The sequence below is a fragment of the Saccostrea echinata genome, unplaced genomic scaffold (assembly GCF_033153115.1).
Source record: "Saccostrea echinata isolate AGI-Se365-2 ecotype Australia unplaced genomic scaffold, CSIRO_AGI_Sech_v1 ptg000001l, whole genome shotgun sequence".
NCBI lineage: Eukaryota > Metazoa > Mollusca > Bivalvia > Ostreida > Ostreidae > Saccostrea > Saccostrea echinata.
Genome location: NW_026889750.1, coordinates 33,315,151 through 33,339,858, shown reverse-complemented (window position 1 = coordinate 33,339,858; position 24,708 = coordinate 33,315,151). Strand labels below are relative to the sequence as shown.

The 24,708-nt window shown below is 32.5% G+C and overlaps 1 protein-coding gene across 1 annotated transcript; it reads right to left on the bottom strand.

Annotated features, from left to right (window-relative positions):
* Positions 1–509: 509 nt before the first annotated feature.
* On the bottom strand, positions 510–24,708 carry LOC133196916 (delta-like protein C). The gene is made up of 18 exons (XM_061332765.1): positions 24,556–24,708; positions 20,859–20,945; positions 20,241–20,327; positions 19,520–19,630; positions 18,825–18,948; positions 17,131–17,246; positions 16,936–17,039; positions 16,706–16,794; positions 16,366–16,500; positions 15,514–15,639; positions 15,275–15,351; positions 14,099–14,222; positions 12,582–12,748; positions 2,217–2,333; positions 1,794–1,926; positions 1,391–1,488; positions 905–970; positions 510–602 (listed from the first exon to the last, which is right to left on the bottom strand). Exons 1-18 carry the CDS (start codon positions 24,706–24,708, stop codon positions 510–512), a joined length of 2,007 nt encoding a protein of 668 aa, XP_061188749.1.

Below are 24,708 nucleotides of genomic sequence, written 5' to 3'. Positions count from 1 at the left end.
AAATAGATTTAGAAATTGATTTAAAATTTTTCTGAAATCTACAAACTAAGTTCAATCTTTTGCGATTCCAATTAATTCCAAATAGATTTACAAATTGAGATATGATTTTTCTAAATTAGGAAAATCCAAATGACTTGGAAGTAGTTGAAAACCAAATGATTCCTAATACTTCTTAGTCATTTAAAGCGACTTGCATTTGAGATTTAACGGATACACACTCGTTATTGCAAGAGTAAAACTAATATGATTTTTGTACCAGAAAACAAAAACGTTACAATTTTTTTTTATCAGAATGAGACCATACAGTTTATGACAATTACAAGTAAACTTAATGAGAAATATCAAATGTTTGATATTCAAAAAGTCATCTTCCTCATACATTTTTAAACGGACTTTCTTATTGCAAAGATTAAGGGAAACCAACATACAACATTGCTTAATATACCCTCTTGGCTTTTGCAATAGAAAAAAAATGACTTTTTTTTCTATTTCCAATATACATACTTGAGTTACTGCATAGGTCGTTGTTGCATGTATACACAGGGGGACACTGGGAACACGTTGTACCGGCTGTATAGGGAGGCATACTGTTCATATTCCCGCTGGTAACAAAACAGAAAAAACCTCTTACTTTCAAGTATAGACATCATTAATTTATCATAGATCAGATTTCCTAACAAGTGTATTATTTGATTTTTACATAATCACGTGTTCTGATTTAAGATTTCTTCCAAGGTGTTTTGCAGTTTAAGTAATCGAATTTTTAATACTAATACATACTTTTATTGTTAAAATCTGGCCTAGAAGAAATTCATTAATCTATCTACATTAAGAAGTAATAAATGTTTGAGTAAGGCTATATGCAGAAAGTATGGAGATCTTACCCAGGTCCATAGTTACAAACAATAAGGTAATAATTTCCACAGAGTACTTTTGCACAGCCTACATATTCAGATTCTGCCCAAACAACCTGTCAAAGATCAATATAGTAATGTATTAAAAACAATTCATAGGACAAGTCTCCTTTCTTTAATTCGTTCTTTTTTTGAACTTAGCACGAGGATATTTTAACAACTAAAAGAAGAAACTTTTAACAATATTATATCCAAAGACCTTATTTGTAAGTATGTAAATAAATTGATATTAAAAGAACGCGTATTTTGTAAACATCGTTATAAGACACTGATTAAGATAAAATCCATCGATATAGCTCTAAATTGAAGCAATAACATAATACAAACACACAGTTCTCAACTTTAAAATCAGTCAAAAGCTGTAATGACAATTTACTTGACCAAAAACAGGCTGTGATTGAAAAAAGCCTAGAGTATATAATAAAACGATAGAAAAGAGAGAAAAAGAGGAAAATGAAAACTAAAAATGAATCTACCTGTGTATAATGACCACAGACCCCCGTACAAGTGTTTGATGAAAGATCGTAATCATGTTTTTCGTTATCCCATAGAGTAACAGCAAGGGTTCCTGAATCTGCAGTACAAAATATCTCATATCTCATGTCAGGTACTCGTAGAATAGGGTCAAGGACAAAAACAATAGAAAAAAATGATAAAACTGAAATGTTAAGAATATGGTTATGCTTCGTTTAAATTGCTGTAGTTACCCTATTAAATAAATTTTAAAATGACATAATGAAAAAAATCGTAAAGTAGTTGTGTGGTTAGTGGTTACTATAACGAGACAGATGATATACAGATTATTTTTCTCTCAAGTTGCATTTTTCAAACATTCTCACTTATTTATCATAAACTCCAATATAAATTAAATCATACAACCTGATGTGCCAATATAAATATTCTCTCCAACGTAACTGAAAGTTGCCGATTGGCTTGATCTTTGAGAGTTATGTCTAAAGACACATTGTTTGGCATAGTTACGAGCAATGGTGGCAAGTTCTTCACTCCATTTCTACTCAAAAGAAGAATAACTCGTATTACACATGTTTTCGAATTAAATAACATAGGTCTGACTTTTAATATTCTATGCAAACCTGTTTAACAAATCAATAAAAACTAATCTAGTATAGGGATGAGAGTGTAGTTTCATTGTCGAATTCAAGTTGGTTTTCTTAATTGATGAAATTTTGCATATTGAAAAATGCTTCGGCTAATTAACACCGGCCAAATTAAATCAATTATGGTTGTACCGTCTCACAATTTTTTATATTAATGATAACGTTGTTTCTATAAACGTCTTACCATTTCTCTCATGTTAGAAGCTGGGGGACTTACAATCCTCCTCTGTTCGTTGTGAGCTTTTAAAAATTCTTCATTTTCGTTGACTTGTCTCTTTCTCAGTATTCTTCTTACAGGACCCTATTTACATCGGTAAGAAAACGTGATTAGAATGCTACATGAAAAATACATTGCTGAGAAGTCATAAATTGTAGAATGGTCAATGTTTAAACATCTCAGAGAACACAACAAATACTGATGTTTCCTTTCATATGCACCATTAATGTATTGTTTCCTTTATGATTTTAGATTCCTAAGATTGTTTAATTTTAGCTTCAGTGTAGAACATATTATTTTATGTGTTTTATAAATCTAAGCAAATGATTTTTTGAACAGGCATTACGGAATGCAAAATATGTATTAACCATGCATAGCCCTATCGCCTTTATTTAATAAGCATTTATTTAGAAATGTAATTGTTGAATATTGTATAGTTTCAGATTTTCATGGCCGCCCGCGTGGCGCAGTGGTTAGAGCGTCTGCTATAGAGTCGTGGAGTAAGGAGTTGATCCGGTCCTTCGGATGAGACCGTATAAACCGAGGTCCCGTGTCGCAGAAGGAGCTGGCACGAAAAAGATCTCTCACTGCTCAATGGCACTGAGTGCCGAGTATAGATCAAAATTTGTAGCTCTCCACTGGCAAGTGGTGGCGTCTTCATATGAGTGGAAAATTCTCAAGAGGGACGTTAAACAATAAACAAACAAACAAAACAAAAACAAACAGATTTTCAATCAAAACAATACTCGTTTTTGAGAAAAATAGCAATTTACTTTAATTTTATTAAAGAAGTTTTTAAAAGACAGCTTCCTCAAAGAATGATTATGGTAAAAAAAAGGAAAAGTGATTGCTACGAGTACTAGAAGTTATTATAATGAAATTAGAAATAACTCACATGGGGTCCTTCCTTGGACCAAGCCCCAACAAAGCATATAAGTAATCCTACGGAGACTAACATCATCGTTTTTGACATAGATATTTCATCCATGCAGTGCTATTCCTGATAAAGATCAAAAAGTTCATTCATGCAAATTTGAACATTTGTGACCATTATTTGTTGATAATTTTTTTTGTATCACTTTAATTTTTTCAGCAATTCTTTCATAAATTCATTTATTTTGAGAGCACTTTGACATCCTGTTTAAAAACACAAATCTGCCAACATTTCGGGGATTTGGTGCCAATTTCTGGTTGGTAAGTTCAATGAGTTAACGGAAAGACTTGATTGTAATGAAACACTGAAGGAAAAATAATGTCTTTTCTCTTAAATGCTGATTGCATTAATAATAAATATTTCATCTTTTATAGATTTTTGCTTCTTTATATTCTGATAGCTTTTATAAATCAGACATGTTTTAAATATCCCAATCAGAGTAAAAATGTTGATGTTAAAATAAAAAATATAATCTGAGGTTATATAGGTTATAGTTAATATTGACCATTTATAAAAGTAATAAAAATAACATTTAAACAACATTAAACACAAAATTCAAATCTTTTTGGAAGATTTGTCCGTATTAATTAACACCTGTAATAAATATTAAATCAATTTCAACATGTTCATAGCTTAATATAAATAATTGTAATGAAGAAAAAGCAATCTTCTAAGGAATGTATTACACAAAACGTCCCAATCCTAATTTAAAGCCAAAGATGATTCAATCAATATCAAGCTATATCTGACTGACCAGTTCAAACAAAACATTGATTATTCAGGCGGACACCATCTGTAACTGTGGAAGCTACAAATCATCGTCGTAAATGGCGCACGACACAAAGAAAGAGATTCACTACAAAAGCAGACATAAGAATATAAATCATTAAGGTCTGTGAGACATATTTATCTTTTATCTGTTTATAATATAAAAAAATATTTATAAATATTATCATCTGATTTCTAAACTGTTTTTAAAATATTTGAAAAATATCGTGCTAGCAAATCAAATGGTTTTTAGTATATTTACAATAGGGAACAATACGTATCCTCTGTAATCTTGTAGCAATGCCTAGTAATGTACCCCAATTCATTTTAGGAAACTTCTTTAAGTAGCAATACTTTAATAATAATAATGTCCTTTATTTATACAGGAGAGCACAATTAGTCTACAAAACTAGTTCACATTTTGGTCCTGAAAACATTTATACAGACAGCAAAATTATATACAAAAACAAATAGATATTAAAGAATATGAGAAATCACAAATTCTTGGGAAAAACTTTTTTGCAAAGTAGGTCAAAAGTCAAGGTCAAATGGATTGTAATGATGGTATTTTTCATAATGTCTAATGACAAACAGTGCACATGCTAAATAGCATAGACCTAACTCTTAAATTTCAAAAATATGCTTTTTAACGGCACTATATGTAAAAGTGTCTTTCCCAAAAAAGAGCGTCACATCTAGTTTGGTATCTAAGGGATTTTTTCACACTATTTTTTATTGTTAAGGCAAGACAACATGTTCCTTAAAAATAGGAAGTTTTTTTTCCTATAGATTTTTTAATAGATATTAAAGAATATGAGAAATCACAAATTCTTGGGAAAAACTTCCTATTTTTAAGGAACATGTTGTCTTGCCTTAACAATAAAAAATAGTGTGAAAAAATCCCTTAGATACCAAACTAGATGTGACGCTCTTTTTTGGGAAAGACACTTTTGTTTTGCCTACATATTCTCTCATTACACACACTCATCAAACCATGAATTTGGTTTCCAAGATAAAAAAAACTTGTTTTTGAATTAAAGAAAAATACCTATAATTATAAACCATAATTTAATTCTACGTGTAAGAAACTGACATATAGTTTTTTTTTCATACCCAAGTATGTGCAGAATGTTAGATGCGTTTTTATTAATTTTCATTGCTTTTGCAAAACATTTAAGAGTCTAACGTCCATAAGTAACGCTGTATTTTCCTAAGCACAATGTATATAAATAAAAGGAAATAAGAAATCTGTAAGCCAATGCTCACTAGTAAAACCCCCCACCTCCTTCCCCACATCTGATGTGAATATACGCTCTCATGAATCCCACCATATGCCATGCCTAAACAAAGAGTGTGCTAAAATTTGAGCATGTGCGATGAGTAGTTGCTGAGAAAACTACAACAGAAATTATGTATGGACAGACGCATGGATTAAACAGAAAGTTGAAAGTTGACATTGGATTCACATAGAAATGAATCCCACCATATGGCATGCCTTAACAAGGAGTGTGCTTAAATTGCAAACATCTGCGATGATTAATTGCTGAGAAAACTTCTACGAAAATTTGGTAGGAACAGACGCACAGATAAACAGGAAGTTTACATCAGATTCGTACAAAAATGAATCCCACCCTATGGCATACTTATACAAAGACTGTGCTAAAATGTCAAGCATCTGCGATGAGTAGTTGCTGGGAAAACTGCAAGGAAAAATGTTACGGACAGAGGCATAGACAGCTATAAGACAGCTATACAGACAGACAGACGGACGGACGGACAGACGCACAAGGGTAAAACAGTATACCCCCTCTCCTTCGGAGCAGGGGTATAGAAATGTTAGTTATAAATGAAATTGAATCTGAAAATGTCAGTCTTGAGGGTAGAATATAATAGTAATCATAATTGTTTTCCAGAATGAATAATTTTGCCAAAGGGCTCCTTTATTTTAGTTCAATCAACTCACACTATTGCTATTTTGATAAACATTTAATATTTATTATACCCCCCCCCCCTTGAAAAGAGGGGTTGTTTGGTGATGAGGGTGACCATCCGTCCGTATGTTAAGCTTTGGGGTACCCATCTCTTATCCGCAACTTCGTTTTACCACTAAATAAAATTTACTTCCACAGAATCTTTATTACACAGTGCCATTGTGCACCTTCTATTTTACCTTTTGACTGGACACATATCCAGGTTTCCCTTAGTTTGTATCATATCAGGGGTACCCATCTCTTATCCGCAACTCGCCGGGCCTATACCACTGCATAAATTTTGATGATACTTTCACAGAATCTTTTTACGTAGTGCCATTGTGCACTTCCTATTTTATGTTTGGTAAAATTGGACATTTGGGCTTTCCCATAGCAAAAAATGGACTTTGCCATTATACTCAGTGCTCACAATACCTCTAGTTTACCATGCTTTTCAATAACGTAGTGCACTCTTTATACATGTACTTTTTATGCAATCAAATAAAACAGAAAAAAAATTGGATTTAATACAGTGATTATTCAAGTATATAAGGTATGTCAATCCTACTAAAAACAATGTAAACAAAGTACTATTTCACAAATATATACCAAATCGTAATAGATGTACTATTCCATTAGTTTAGACACGTTAAATGTCTTGTTTTCCATAATCATATAAGATTTCATAACAATGCAGGCTTGACTATGATAAATGACTACTCTGCATATACATGAAGACATGAAATGATGAAATATACTTACCAGTTAATGCAATTAACGTATACCAAACACTCGTTCTGTGAGTTTAAAATAAGAAAGAGACTCGTCAATGCACCAGGTGATCACAATTTCGTATGATTCATTTTGATTGGTTCTGCATACATGTATATACATTATACCTACACCTTCATCAATTTATAGAAGATACCGAAGAATAGTAAATACATACACAAAAATATTCTTTTTTGGCAAGCTGTTGTAAATTTTAGCGTTTTTACTAAAACATATTTCTAGAAGACAAGAAATTACATTTACATATTTATTAAATTACATATTTATTTCTGATTTAGAATCTTCTATTAATGGACATCTATTAAATTGACATCAAAACTAACATTTTGAATATCAGTATGAAAATATTCATAATGTGCCCATCTGCGCACATAAGAGTCATTAACCTCCTCTGTCATAGGGTAGACTAATATTTTGTAGATGTTTTACACGGCATATACTTTTGATGGCAAGCTCTTGTAACCCAACCTCCACAATTTAAAAAAAATATTAATTAGAAGCATTATTTCCAGTCATGGGACCGTTCACGGTTCAGCTCAGTCGGAAGAGCGCTTGCTCCGTGATCTGGAGTTCGTAAGTTCGAATCTCGACCTAAGTCGATAAAAAATGGGTAGCAACTGTTCCTTCCCCATGCCTTCGGCACTTTGAAGTGAAAGTTGCAGGTCCTTCGGCCTCAAGAAGACCTTAAAAACCGAGGCCCCATGTCACGACAGGCGTTGGCAAGATAAAGATCCCTCACTACAATAGCCCTGATTGCCGAGATCAAACTTGAAGCCCTTCACCGTTAAATGGTGACGTCTCTATATGAATGAAAAATTTTCGAATGGAACGTAAAACAACATACAATCATCAATCAATTCAGTCATAGAAATTCAATAAGTAGGAGGTAGTAGATTTTCGATAGATAAATGTTGCTTTTCTGTGATTCTGAATTGGCACTTGCCTAAATTCATTTTAAAACATTAAACATTATATCATTTTCTTAAGATTTAATCTTCTACTGATGGGCATCAAAGGACACATGTTTGTTGAAAATTTATATTTTGGAGTCTGTTTAATGATCAGTAATTTTGTATTTTTTAAAAAATGTAAAAGCTTTGAGAAGAGAGAAAAATCGTCTTCCATCTAAAGAATTATTGATTCTTGAAACCAGTTAAAGGGACAAAAAAATACAGTCCTACCTGGACCATATGTGTAATTGTTTGGCATACATTTAGGCCATAATATAGGAATTCTTATTATAGAGAAAAAATTTATAACTAGCTTTAAAGTTAGAATTTTAAACAAACAAGTATGGCCTCGAGTTGGCCCTACATTTATCTCAATACATCTCATCCAAACTATCATCCAGATTCAGGATCATAGAGACAACATTTAATTTTTTGGAGTTTGAATTAAGCTGAAGGAATGCAGTATTACAAATGTGTACTACTTTACAACAACGATCTTGTGATTGTCCAACAAGATCGATGACTGCTCGTCATCTTCACTTTTTTCATAATCACAAAAAACTTTTGAAAAATGTCACAATATCGACGTATGATAATTTTAAGAGTCTTCTTTTTTTACATATCACATGCAATGTTAATATGAACCATTATACTAAATTTGTTATTTCCATATTGATAAATAGTTTTAAAATATTTTTTAATATGTAAATCATATATGGTACCAATTTTGATGCACCAGATGCGCATTTCGACAAATTATGTCTCTTCAGTGATCCTCAAGCCGAAAGGTTGGGAATCCAAATTTTAAATAAAAAGAATTGGAAGAGCTGAAAAAAGTGTCAAAGACTGGAGCCAAATACGTCGAAGGATCAGAGCTATGCATGAGGGAGATAATCCTTAATTTTGAAATAAATCTCTAAATATTACCACAGCGATTAAATATATATCCGTATTTTCAAGCTAGTAACGAAGTAATAGGTTACTGGGCTGAGGAGACCCTCGAGGACTAACAGTCCACCAGCAGAGGACTCGACCCAGGAGTCATAATGTAAATCATATACGGTACCAATTTTGATGCACCAGATGCGCATTTCGACAAATTATGTATATATATATATATCAAATAATATCAAATAAAATTGTTATTACTGTTATCATTTGTTATTATGTACTTGAATTAATGGCATGAAGTTATATTTTGAAACATATTTGTTGATGATGTCAAGATTATCTGCATATCATACAGTATTATTTAAAATCAGTTTACAGCCTTCATATTCACGTACTTTCAGGATAAATTAACCTATGATTATGAACCTAGGTAATAATGAACGTAAGGGAGAGAGCCAAATATTCTAAAAGTTGAGACACATTTTTCACTATCTCACAGCCAAATTACCTTGACTTTGCAGTTACTAGCTCGACCCAATATCTCTAAAATATACTTTAGAGATTTGGTATATGCATGATTTACAACAAAAATAAGTCCAAAAATATTTTTAGATACCAATCCATGCATCAATATTTTTGTTTGTAACATGTCCTTACTTGGACAATGACATACACTGTATTAAAGTTCAAATCCTTATAATAAAGGGTATCAGGCTTATGCTTGTTACAAATTCACAATCTCAAAACTAGTGTCCGTGATCTTTGAGACAATAAATTTACTTTGGATCCAATTACCCTTTTGGTCATAAAACTTTGATCGCAGGAATATACATCTAGAGTTTCATTCCAATCAAAGGTCAGCAGTTATGGTCCGGGAACGATTTGCGACAGACAGATAGATCGTCATGCCGAAAACCAGTATGTCTCACTCCATTGAGGTAGACTTTGTTCAATATGTATGATAATGATGTAACCATTAATCAAACAGTTGATGACATTTGTTTGATAAAACATTAAGCTAATTGAATTACAGGAAGTTATAACCATACACATTTTTGTTATTTTATAGTAGAGGTGGACAAATCCTTTGATTCTTTTAAAAAAAAGGTCAAGGAAATAAACAGGTCGAAACATAATTTTCCGATGGGTGTTTTCGAGTAGGAGTAAAGTTTCCCATATTCTTCATAAGCTGGTAAGTATGCATTGTTTCATATCACAAGAAGTATGGCAGCTATTCCTTCAATTTTTAAGTGCCCCCTTTTTTAAATGCAATACTGTGAAATTATAACAAAAATACAAATAGTTGCAAATGAACAAGAATATTTTATTGGAATTAAAGATCTGGAAAAATATTTACAAATGATTCAGAATTCTTAAGTGAGTAAGCCTATTGCATTTTTTTTACATCCATCTTCTTGGTCAAGGGTTTCTGTCCAAATGTTACCTTAAAGAAATAAAATTTGTACAATTCATGATCTCTCGTTTGACTATATGTACATAAACATGAATATGCATCAATTTCACAATTAAGATTGATTTTCGTGATGAAGTCAATACAAACGATATGTTATTTTCTAAAGAAAAAAAGTGTCTCCTCTTCCATTAATATGAATTTGGCCTTGACCTTATGACATTGTAATGGCACGTGGCAATTAACGTATTTTATTATTTAATTGATGTAAGTTTACTGAGTATACCATCAATGAGTTTTTTCCTGCCATCATTTCATAATCCCATTTCCTCTGACATAATACATTGGGTCTTAGATTCAATATGACATCGAAAATCCAGTCGCAATTTTTGGATCTGTCTTTGTCTAGAAAATTTAAATAAAATGGGCAACGTGCCTAATGGTTGTAAAACAAAGTCCTACTAACCTTCAATATTGTATCTTCACATCATCGATGCCAACCAAGGAAAATGCGCTCAGAGAGGCTTTGAAATAAAACTAAAAAAGAAATTGTTTTCTAACTTAATGAAAACCTTAATTATTTTAAGTCAAAATAAATTGCTATTGCAGAAATTCACTCTAGTGATATCAATTCACTCTAATATATCACGCATTCACTCTAGTGGTATAAAGGCTATAACACGTAATATTTACATTTCCAATGTCTTTGTCCGAGATAAAATTTCAAATAGAAAAAATACTTTATTTCTACATAAATCTACTGGTTCATCGATAGGCGTGGTGAAAAAAAAATATCACGTGCGGGGCGGGACAAATAGAGACAGAAGCGGGGCTTGTAGCACGTGAATTTGCAGAATCAAGAGCATGTAAATATAAGGAATAAGAATGGAAGTGAGATACGTATATGTTGGTAAACTTTTCCCGAGCAGCATGAGCTTTGGTGCCGAGCGAAGAGAGGGATCAAATCGAATGGCGAGGGAAAAGTTTAACAACATACTTAGTACATGTTTCACACGAGAAATGAAACCTTTTGTGTCTCTATCTATTTCATTACAATTCTATGTGTGTTTCTTGTTATTTAATCAAGATAACGATGATTTGATCCTGACTGTTGCCATTTTGTACAGGCCCAGATGTGATAATTATACCCCTGTGGGTATTATATACCTGTCTGCAACAGGTCAGATGACAGTCTACAGTGAGTAGTTTCAAACACAATAAGGTTCATTTCTATAGATTCAAAATCTCAGTATGAAGATATTCATGTCATTTTTATGGGATTTAAGTCAGGGGACTTGTGGACATTAGTAAAGATTTGTTTTTAGAGGTAAAATGGATAAATTGCTCTTGAAAAGCACAGATTTCCACAGAAAACGAAAACAGAAAAAAGGGGGAAAAAAATCTGTGTATGGTTGGATTGTCTCGGCTAACAACAATTACAGGGAAAGTTTACACACTACTTGAGCAATATAGGAATATCCCTGTATTTGAACTTTGCAAAAAATCAAATTTTGACTTCTTGCTGTGTCCTCTTAATCTGTTAATTAGAATCGAAGGCAAGATGGTGAGTAACCTTTTTTTTGCACTTTTTGATGAGATATAATTCTAGTTGTAAGTTATTGTGGTGTAATTGCTTAATCCTAAATATTCAAATAATTACTTAACTTTTCTTAAATTTCTGTTTCAATTTTAATTTCTTTTAATTTAAATAATTTTTTAATGTTTTATTTTTGGCTAAAGTTGATTAATTCAGAAAGAAAGAAGGGAAGGGAAAAAAGATCTTTTTTCCTTTATTAATTCTATAGATTTTATTGACTGTTTAGCACATCAGGTCCAACATTCTTTGTTTATTGACCTTGCCCTGTGTCCATGATTGTAACCAATCATTGATAATGATAGGTTTCATAATTATGCACACAATGGCATAGTCTTCCAGCCATGAAGCTTGGGCTTGGAGTGTACCAAGTGATTTGGTGGCAGCAAAAACCCTTTGTTCGAGGTGTGAAACATGTACTAAAGATATTTGGACATAAGTTTTATTAGAGGATCGTTACCAATACACGTTGTAATGAAATTAATTTTTATTTATAAAGCACAATTTACAACTTACAACTCTTAAACTAACACAACTGCCCTAAATGAAGAACTATTAATATAGAAAGCACAAAGAAATTCACTTTTATAAGGATATCCACTTCCTCCCCAGCCCGGGGATGAACTCTCGACCTACGGAATCTGTCTCCTAGCAGTACAGGAACAGCGCGCTAGACCGCTAGGCTATCTAGGCAAGTCAAAAAACTTGCTTTCGATGCCGATGGAATTCTCGCGGCGCTGCTCTACACTACACGGTCATTGAGAATAGAAGTGAGATACAGTTATTTGGACATTAGTTTTATTAGAGGATCGATACCAATGTTATATATATATATATATATATATATATATATATATATATATATATATATATATATATATATATATATATATATATATATATATATATATATATACATACAATATCTAACATATATAACATATATATATGTTAATGTAAGACACAGCAGCTAATAATTAATCTAATCTAATAATTTTAATGTATTTCAAAGATTTCCTTACGAATGTATTCTTCCCAGCAGGTATGCTCACGGTATGCGTTTGCCAGTGGCCATTGCTTTTATAATGTGAAAACGGTGCTGCGTTATCCTTCCCCTTTTGTTCGTACACAAATGTCAATCTAGCAGTTCCCACTATTCTGTACTGGAATGTCACTTTAACGGCTTTCTCTGTAAAGAGCGAAAAACTTAACATATCTATATAGCTAAATAGCTAGTTCAATTCCACAATAGGGCATTAACTGTAGATTCTAATCTTCCATCCAAGAACTCTTTGCTGTGCAGTATATAGAGTTTCCTTAAACTGTAAAGTTACGGTAATTAAATGCTTCCAATCCCATTTTCGGGGTTTTTTTTTCATTCAGCCATATATATATATATATATATATATATATATATATATATATATATATATAGAAAGCACAAAGAAATTCACTTGTATAAGGATACCCACTTCCGCCCCAGCCCGGGGTTGAACTCTCGACCTACGGAATCTGTCTCCTAGCAGTACAGGAACAGCGCGTTAGACCGCTCGGCTATCTAGGCAAGTCAAAAAACTTGCTTTCGATGCCGATGGAATTCTCACAGCGCTGCCCTACACTACACTGTCATTGAGAATAGAAGTGAGATACAGTTATTTGGACATTAGTTTTATTAGAGGATCGTTACCAATACACGTTGTAATGAAATTAATTTTATTTATAGAGGACAATTTACAACAATTCATAAACTAATATAACTGCCCTAAGTGAAGAAATATTAATATAGAATATATATATATATATATATATATATATATATATATATATATATATATATATATATATATATATATATATATATATATATATATATATATATATATATATATATATATAAGTAACATTACAGTATGTTTGTATTAACTAGTGTTTAAATACATTTTCAACAGTGAAATATTCTGATCTATTTACTGAACAAAAGTAATATTCTGTGACAGTGTGAAAGAATACCAAAGTGATATTCTGTCATAGTGTGAAAGAATAAAAAAGAAAGTAAAAAAATAATTTCTGGCCTTTCATAACATAGAGATAGTAACTAAACCATCTTGATAGAGACTAAAACTGCCGATTTCTTCCCAAATATGTTGCTAACACCATGTTACAATGTTTTCCGTCTCACAATTGCTAAGCTATGACGTCTCAACCGCTCAACTATGATATCACAGCCTATGACACTGTGTTAAGAAAAGACAGAGGCAAAGGAAAATCAAAGAAAATATAATGAACAGAAAATTCAATGTTTTGTAGTTGGATACTAGTTATCTAAATACACCAGTATCTAATTTATTTTACTGGTGAGACAGGATTTTTTTTAAAATATATTTTCACTCGTGCTTCGCACTCGTGAAAATATAAAAAAAAATTCTGTCCCCCGCTTGAAATAAATTCCATATCCAGCTAGAAAACATATCCTCAATGTATTTTTTTTTACACATGTATCCTTAATAGATACTACAAACAGAGCTAATAAGTTACCTACCTGGTAAATAATTTGACATCAGATATGCATACTGTGTATTAGAAATGTATCCAGCATAAGCTGCAGCAAATGCTCCCCCTTCTGGTGCTTGAACACTCACGTCATTCATAGTAAATGAGCTGTACTAGAAAACACATAAGAGGCCTATGGGCTACATCTCTCACCTGAGCACTTTGGTTGGAGAAAAGCAGAAGTCAGTTCAGTATTTGAAAAGTTTATATAACTGTTCCCAACCTACTCCAGTGAGGTAGCATGATTGAACAAACGTGAACATACACAACCTGAGGATGCAACTTTGCTGTTCTTCAGAAGATATTTTAATATCATATGTATAACGTTGATTCCCTGTTGTGGCTCAACCCTACCTTCGAGGGTAATGATTTTAACAAACTTAATTTCCATTACCTTGGGATGCTCCCGTGTTAATATAACTTATCATGGTCTGCTGTTCTTGAGAAAAAGATCCTCAGGTTGCCTAGAATCTTCAGGTAGTTTAGATTCAAATTTGTTCAAATCATGACCCCCTTTGTTAATTAGGACTGGGCCTTAGCTTAGGATCAAAGTGTCTAAGTATAACTTTGATCCTATGTTTTGGCCTAGCCCTAAACAATTAAGGGAGTCATGTTTTGAACGAATTTGAATCTAAACTACCTCAGGATGTTTCTATATTAATATGACTAATCAACGTTTTGCTGTTCTTAGGAAAAAGATTTTTAAAGATATTTCCTATATATACTGCTATGTAAAACTTTGATCCCTTGTTATGGCCCCATCATACTCCAGGTTACGATTTGAAAAAAAACTTGAATCTACACTATGTAATTACACTTTCACTCTTTTCTGGCCTACTGGCCCTTGATAAGATTTTTAAAGATGCCATTTAATTTTCACTCGTTCTTATTATCTCCCCTTGAAAGAGAAAATGGCCCTTTGTGTGGACATTGTGGCAGGTTTGGATGAAATTGGCCCAGTGGTTCTGGAGAAGTCGAAAATGTTAAAAGTTTACAAACAACACACGACTGACAGACGCCGGACACTTTTCGATCAGAAAAGCTCACTTAAGCCTTCGACTCAGGTGAGCTAAAACTTTAAGAATAGTGCGTCATGTTTAATCAAAAAGTTGACATTAAGGTTGTTCTTGAAATGAAATGAAAACTTGAAAATTTTAAAACACACCCTATTGAAATCGACATCGTTACCGTTGTAGTTACTGAGACACATAGAGTTTTCAAAACCACACATATCGATGTTAGCTGCAAAAAGTTATTGATAAATAACATTATTGCATTTATTGTTCAGTTTAAAGGTAAAGTGGAAATACATATTGCAAAACGTTAGCAATGACAAATTTGACCAAAAAAAATCCCTCATACAAACATTTCCACGTTACTATTTTTTTTTTAAATCTTTTTTACCTTGTGTTACCAGTGTTTCACATGTGGAACCTGACCAAGAGGATGAACATTTACAACTGAAAGAAGAACCATTGTCCGAACAGGTACCTCCATTCTTACATGGGTTAGGTGAACAGTTAGAGGAAGCTGTAATGATATGAACATTAGTCATATAGCTCTCATTTAATTAAATAGATTGAGTATTTACATTCTATCCCTAGCTGTGGGGTCATCATCAAAGCTTGAAAAAAAAGATTCAAATAAACTAAAATGTATGTACAAATATATCCTTGAGTAGTACATTAGCATTAGGTAAGATAATGATAAAGTTTGACTTAAGCTAAGTATATTAACGCAGTCAAATGAAGATCAAGGATGTTTACCAAAGTGTTCAAATGCCTTGTTTAGAGCTTTCTATACAGTATCGTAGAATTTATAGTGACATGAAAATATTCATTATTTCATTAACCTTCATCTCCTCATTGCATTTCTTTGCTTTGGTTTGTATTTTATAATTTATGTATTGCTGCAAATAATAACATAAAGTGAATGAAAGTACAATTTATCCCTTTTCCGAACATTTTACAAAGCCACAGAATGTAAAATGGCGAAAATGTACTAGATTTGGATCCATTTTTGCTAGAATCCTACGTTTCTCCAATGAATGTAAAGAATATCCTTAATGAGAATTGTATAATCCATTTTCAATTCCAAAAATTCTAAGAAAAATACTTTAAAAGTTAATATAATGTTCAAGTTATTTTAGTCTGCAGATTAAGTGGCTAAAATCCAACCCTGTATTATAAAAATTGCTTGATAGAGGAGAAAACTTATATGAAGAATTTCTTGAGTGTAATTGTTAATAGACATAACCTTGTGTTTCACATGTACTTCCAGTCCAACCACTGGTGCACTGACAAACTGCATTCCCAGAGACAGACTTGCAAGTGCCACCATTTTTGCATGGATTCGTTGAACAGGCGTTGGACCCAGTGCCACCAGATCCACCTAAAAACAGCTACATATTTGAGAATGACAGCCATTCTGTTACATTTAAACCGTGTGTGAGGCATTTTTATATTGATATTAATTCCTTAATACTTTAATTATAAACAAATAAATAACTATAAAAATATTTTATATATACAGTGAGATAGTAGGCAGTTAACTCTTTAACAGATATCTATTTAATTTCTTTTCCTACCAGAATTGCTGCATAGTTTGTTCACACATGTGTACCCGGCTGGACAATTATTACAAGTTGGTCCACTAGTGTATGGTCTCGCTTCATTAACATTGCCCCTGCAAGGATCAAAGAAAATTATTTTAATCATTCAAAGGTTGTTTCATCCCCTTGTCGCTTAATTAACATTTAAATCAATTTATTGTAAATCATAAAACACAAAAACAATGTTTCGCAATTAAGATATGTATCATTCATACCCAGGACCGTAGTCGCAAACAACTAAATATCCTGGTCCAAAACCTGTAACATGTTTGCAGTAATGTTTTGCACATCCAAGGTATTCAGAATTTGCCCAGACAACCTGCAATCCAAATATTAAAAAATTAAGGATAGTGCTTATACATGTAACAAAATTAATCATCGATGAATAATATGGTAATTGTTTGTTATACCTGAGTATAGTGGCCACAACCATACTCGCTGTTTGGGTCACACTTGTTATGTTTAAATGAGTAGTCGTTCTTCTCATTATCCCAGCTCGTTACTGCCACACCAGGTGCTACATTCCCTGCCAAATTTCAGAAACGTGTCTTGTTTTGTAGAAATAGTCAATTGATTTCCATCAAACAAAATTCGGTTAAACTACTACTCAAGGTATTTTAATCTATATACATGTATCTGGACAGAATCATTTAGCATTGTTATCTTACTTAAACGATAATCACAGAAGGATTGGACAGCAGACACTGCCTATATAAGTCTTCTCCTTAATACAAGGTCAAAGTCATACATGTAAAAGTTATTAGTTACATAACATTGAAAAATAGCATTGTTATGCCGTAATATATGCATGATTTATAAGATACTATATACGATGCAAATGAAATGTTGACAATATTGAATCTCCAATTCTAATTTTACTTGTAGATGCATCTTTAAGATGTCAAAAATTCTGGATCCAGTAACAGAAACATTATCAAAATTGCCAACAGAATCACGAAAAGTAACCCTTTTTAAGTACTATGAAATCATTTCATTCGTGAATTTTACTCTATTTCGAAGACTAGGTTTGTATGTTTGGGACGTCATTTCCTTGAGTGAGCGCCTTGCAATGAAAGATATAGCTTATAGATAAATTCTTATTGATGTAAATTTGTCTACAAGTGGTACACACAAAAAAACCTTGAAAATATAATCCAGCAAATCTGATGCTAAATGATGACTCCATGCCTAGGAAAATGATTAATTATTGAACATATACACTTGACATAGTTCAATAATTCAAACATTTCAATTAAATACTGTACATTTTTGATAATATTGTTAAGATATAGCTGATCCCACCCACATAGTGTGACGTCATAGCGGTCAAATATCTCATCAACAGGTCGAATATCACACTCAGCGGTCAAGCATCGATTTTTTGGACCGCCTAGTAAACACTTTTTTAAGTGTTTTTAAGGGCAGCTAATTCATTTCAGCTCGTTTTAATCGAAATAAGCGGTCGAAGTCCGGGCACGAAACCCCGAATGAGATTATGTGACACTGGTCTGAGATCCGAAGAGACACCAGACCAAAATTTTTAGTCTCTACGGATCTCGCTGAGATCAGTAATACCGCGGGTAAGATTTTTTAATAAAACGTTAATTCTACGTTATTTTTTGATTTTTCTAATGGAATACATTGTGTATGTGTACTAGAAGATTAATATATATATAAAAAAAAGACGAATAAAAATATCCTTGGACCCAGGGTGTATATTCCGGGGGGGGGGGGGTCCTGTCCACAAGCACCTGTGATAGGACACTTTCCCCTATATCTTAAAGGTATATACACTAATATCCATTATATTCATACCTATATTGGCTTGCTTTATACTGGTACCGCGATTAACTTTTTGATACTTCATTATCATAGTTCCAAGATACCTCAAGCCTAACGGTGTGTAAGATATTATCATGGCTATGGTGAAGCACATAAATGTAAAATAAGAATTTCCACTTTCAGCTTGTTACATCTTACCATTAATTTACATGAATTCACAGTTTAAGAACCCTCTCAGAGTATACAGTTTATGCACTTTCTGTGACAGCATTTACTCGTTTTAACAGTACGTTTCTTTATATGTTTATATTCTAACACATACCTGAGCTAACATACAGATTCTCGCCGACATAATAAGGCATGCCTTCGGATCTATGTTTATTATGCTCAAACTTGCATTTTTTGGCATAGTTCCTGGCGAGGTGTTCAAGATCTTTGCTCCAAACCTGTCAAATTATTATTCATTATGTCAGTTAATGCTTTTAGAAATAAAAACAGTTGTTCAATTCCAGGTTTTATCTTCATATGTTATTCTAACTTCTTAAGATACTAAGTGATTATGAATAAAATTGAAATGTTTATGACAACTCATCGTCTCAATAGACAGTAATCGGGGTAGGCATGTACATGTAGCTTTCTCCTACCAACCAGAATAGGAGAAATCCCTACATTTTGGCCGTGGTCAGCGACAATGATGTCTACACAGCGTCAAACTTAAACTAAGTTTCACACAAACAGCTGCATTTATACTCAGTATACATGTAAAGGCTGAGTAATATTGTAGCGATTTGGTGCTACAGAATGCAATGTTGCATTTTAACCAACATTAAGTCTACGTCAGATAAACTTGATATGAGTAATACGTTGCTTAATTTTTAAAGTACGAAGTTATTCTAACATTAACATTTTCATGACTGGATGTTTCAACAATATTAAGTCAAGCATATGACACTGGCTACATGAAGTATCCAATACCAAACTGTCATTCAAGAAAAGGAATTATGGTCTTTTTCTCACCATTTCTTTCATGTTTGTTGCAGTGGGGTTGACGATGCGCCTTTTCTCGTTGTGAGCATTTAAAAACGCCTGCGCATCTGTAGATAATGCTTTCTTCTCCAGCGATACATGCTGCACAGATATTTAGACATAAAGTATCGTGACAAAGGAATCTTTCATTCGCAAAATTAAAAAAAATTGTCGTGACCAATATCCAGTTTGCATTCGTAAAACAAATTAAGACGTTTTGTTTTTACCAATCTGTTTTTAACTTTGAACGAGTAGATTATCACAAGTGCTTGGGGATGGGTAACCCCCTCCCCTCCCCCCCCCCCCCGTGTTCCGTATCCCAAGGTTTTTTTTTTAAATTTTTCAAATAAAATATTTTTCTATGACACATTCACAAAGTGTTACAACTGAAAAATCCAAAATACCGGGTATAACCTAAAACTAAAAAGAGAACTTTTAGTATCAGAGAGTGTGAAATTTTAAAAGGCTAGTTTTAGGTCTTAGTTTGGATTTTTCAGTTGTAATACTTTGTGAATGTGTCATAGAAATATATTTTATTTTAAATAGTCAAAGAACCCTTGGGGTACGGAAGGGGGGGATCCCGTCCCCGAGCACCTGTGTGGATTATCAATAGGTAGAAATGTTTTATTTTATTAGTACATTTATATTATTATTATATTTTATATTCATGTTTGAGATTTCAACACATGAAGACGCTGCGTCTTATTCATACCGCCGGAGACATATCCGCTGAGTTGATTGTCCTGCCATCCATAAAACTTGCTGAGTTTCCTCGCCTGTTCAATTCTTTTTTCTCACCCTGTTAACATGATAGTAAAACTTCTTCAATTACTTATTGGAATGGAATGAGGAACGATATTAGATAACAATGCACATATATTGTTACACTATTGAAATGTTTCCTGTATAAATATGTATACTTAAAAGTTTTTTACATTTTCAATATTTTACTAAGCGGTCCAAAATAAAAATCAATGTTGAACTGCTGGATGAGATGTGCGAGCTTTCGATGAGATATTGAACTGCTGTGACTTTTTTACTAAAATGTACGGACGGAATCAGCTATCTCTTATTTTGCATTTGTTGGTGTTCGACAATAATTTATTATGGAATTGACCGAATTCAATCCCAGTGCTGGTATAGTGTGTTTCATATCAGATTGAACACTCGTGCTTCCCATAATTCTCGATTTTTGGTACCAAATTTAATATATGAAAGAACGACATTTCTTCTTAATCTTCTTAATCACTTATTTGTATGAAGAATTATTGCATTAGTTTAAATCAAAATCGATTATTACAATAATAGCTCTCTTCAACTATATTTTCACCTCTTGTAGCGCTAGTTCGAATGATATTCCATCTTCACTGGTAGTCTTGCTAGCATCTGAAGGATAATTTTTCTTAAGAAGCTTAAGCTAAAATAGAAAGGATTAATAGTAATGAATCCGATCATTTTAATAACTTTATATTTCAAAGTACATTTCCTTAAATGTGAGTAATATAATATGCTATATACTAGCTTCAATATTTTTTCTCTCTTATCCAATGTTTTTCTTCTGCACCCTGTAAAAATACTGAAGCTGTCACAAAATGTTTAAGCATTTACAATAACAAGAACAAATTCTTGCGCGTTGTGCAACGCATTTCTTGTATTCAAATAACCTTTCTATGATAAAAGTTTGATAACAATTTTATCCCAAAATTCGTTTTGTTACGCTTTTCTATATACTGTTTACAGGTATGTATGAACAAAAGAAACGAAGAATGCAAAGTAAATATTTATTAAAATGTGACATTATTCTTTCTTAATGATTTAATTTATTTCGAACTCTTTTTTTGTAAATTCAATTATTGTGAAATTTATCCAAACTGACCTACATGTATAAGAGCTTCTAAGAGTATTTCATTCCATTAAATCAGCCTTTAGGCCTGATCATCTAGCAAACAAACCGTTTGCAAAGTAATTGAGCAATTAAAAGATGAAACTGCTTCGAAAATTGTTGCTTTTATATTTTTGGATCATGGATTTAGGCCCGCTGGTATAAGTAAGTTGTTTTTATAAGTTGATCGTACACAATGTATATTTTAAAATCCTAATCTTCCTCGAAGAAATGCCTTGACTACTACCATGCCCTTAAAAATAGGAAAAGGTCTCAATAGTTCAGAGAATGTGTATAAAATTACTGGAGCATCTCTCTCTCTCTCTCTCTCTCTCTCTCTCTCTCTCTCTCTCTCTCATGACAATGAAATTATTAAATTTTCAGATGATTTTCAAACTGTCAACTGAGATTTCGGAGAATGATAGGCTGCAATGTCAGAGAACTGATTGACTTGGTTATAGTTTGTATATTCAAACAGATAAAGTATAATTCAATGCGACCGTTCACGGTAGCTGATCGGGAGGTTGTGAGTTCAAATCTCGGCCGCGACCTGACCTAAGTCGATAAAAAATGGGTAGCAACTGTTCCTTCGCCATGCGCTCGGCACTTTGAAGTGAAAGTTGCGGGTCCTTCGGATGAGACCTGAAAAACCAAGGTCCCGTGTCACGGCAGGCGTTGGCAATATAAAGATCCCTCACTGATCAATGGCCCTGAGTGCAGAGTAAAGGTCCAGATTTGAAGCCCTTCACCGGTATATGGTGACGTCTCTATATGAGTGAAAAATTCTCGAATTGGGCGTAAAACAACATACAATCAATCAATCAATAATTCAATGAGCCCGAGATAATCCCTTGTAGACTGTCCAACATTTGCGAAAAATTCTAGGAGATATTCACTTTTACAGAAAATAGAAAAATTATAATAATGTAACAGGTCTAGTCTTTTTGTGCCAGTGCTCTATTATATTATTGCTGAATAATGAAGGAGTAAGCGAGGGGGGGGGGGTGTTTTTAACGAGGTCGAGTCTAATTATTTCTAACCTATATATTTTGATAATTTTTCTTGAATGAATTTTTACTATTATATTAGTTTTTTTTAAGATAAAAATATCAAATGTTTACCATCCCGGTTTTTAAGAGGACCATCTTAAAAGTTGTCAAATTTTACTATTTGACCCTATGGGAATTTTTTGGAAAAGCGCCAAATTATCACATTTCCCCCATATTTTTTTGTATTTCTACCCTAGAGAAATTCGTTTTCAGTCAAATACATGAAAGTTATTGTAAAAAGTCACCAAATTGTGAACTTTCAAAAAAGTGGACCATCTGGTTTGGTCTAGGAATTCTTACAAAGTTTATTTTTCCCAATGCCCAATACCTCTAAATTTGCAATATTGCGGCATAAATTTTGTAAATATTGGCGCAGATGAATTATTTTGGTAAAAAATAACAATATTTAGATTGCTGGTATGTTTCTTTTGATGTTCTGTCAACAGTGTTTAATAAAATGTCCATGGACGTCTTGAATACTCAAGCGAGTCAAGCGTCATTCTTCAGCGTCATGCATTGCTTACAGAACTGGAAAACAGTGACGTCGTGAAAGCCATTTCAGCATTTATTCCTAAATATTGTCTTAAAAGCACATTTTAAGACCCATAAACGTTACAGATAATGTTAATTTTGTATTACAACTACAATACTTGGATAGGTGTCGTGTTGCAGATACGACTGCATGAAACTAAAAAGCTGCGCAAAGTCATGCGCACTGGAATTAGACTCGGCCTCGTTATATATCAACAAGAATCTCAATTAATCATTTATTCATAAAGCTAATTTATAAAACTAGAATCATATTTTAATCAACCTAAATATATGCAGATGTAATATTTATTGTAACTCGAGTTGATTATTGAAGTAGAAAAAATGATGGATTATTTCGCGACGAATGTTTGTTTTAAAAGAGGTTGAGCACCCACTCATTTCATCTTTATAAAAAAAAAAATCAAACTTACTTAAAGAAAACATTTTTCATTTATTTCTGTACTTTTATTATAAAGGTTCAACTCTAGGCTTCTGCAGTATTTAGATGCGATTAAGTATTACTACTTCTTTTTACATGTTTATGTAAATAGAGCACACAAGCTAAAATTTTAATTATAAACACTTTTTAGAAAGGAAAAAGTATATTTATTTCATTTAAATGTTACACATGAGAATCTCCGAAAGAATTATAAGAAAGTAGTTTTTTTACTGTATTGAAATTTACTCTTATGACGATAATTGTCTTTACCTATGTGAACTTGATATTAAAAGTAGATATTTTAATCCTGAGGATACTTATTTTTTTTCCATTTCCCTAATCTCAGCATATATTTCATTGAAAAGGGACTCCTGTTCGGGTTCCCACCTTCCAGAAAAGTCTTTGAATTTTCCCAAATACTCATATTTACTTTATAAAAAGAGTTACTCTTTTCCCAAATACTCATAATTACTTAATATGAAACTGTGTATCTTGTAGCCATTAAGAAAAAGTTAAAATAAAAGTTAAAAGTTTAAATAAAGAAAAATTCAAGAAAATTATTTGGCAGATTTTAGCGGAATCAAAATTAGAAAACAGGGTAATGCTGTAGCTTTGAATTTTCAGGTTAAGCTTTACAGAATCTAAGTAAACTCCTGAAAACTTAAATATGAATTTTCAAGTTAAGCTTTACAGAATCTAGGTAAACGCCTGTAAACTTAATTATAAATTTTCAGGTTAAGCTTTACAGAATTTAGGTAAACTCTTGAAAACTTAAATATGAATTTTCCTTTCTCTTCTAATGGAAATGCATATGCATGCAATATGAAAGATATTTGATAATTTATGCGATCGCTTGAAATATTAATGAAAACGTTTAACAAAACATCGGCCATTATCTACTGGGAAAATACAAAAATTCTGCAGTTGTCTGCAAAATGCTTTGTTTCAGGGAATTTCATTCAGTATATATACCATATAACTTTCAAAAATAAATAAATAAAAACTAGTACTGTTCAAATAAACACATTAAAAAGGATTATTGTACTGAAAAAATTGAAACGGTGCATTCTGATAATTTGTTTTAAAAGATTTATGAACAGATAAGCATACCTTTTTAGCATCGAACATCGCTGTCACCATCTGCACCGCGCAGACGACAGAGATCAAAATTATCAACCTCTTCATGCTGACTGACAGAACTATCTGAATCTGACGGGTGTTTTTTTTTCCCCAGATGGTATTTATACTTCCTTGACCCTATTTCACGCTTCATGGCCAT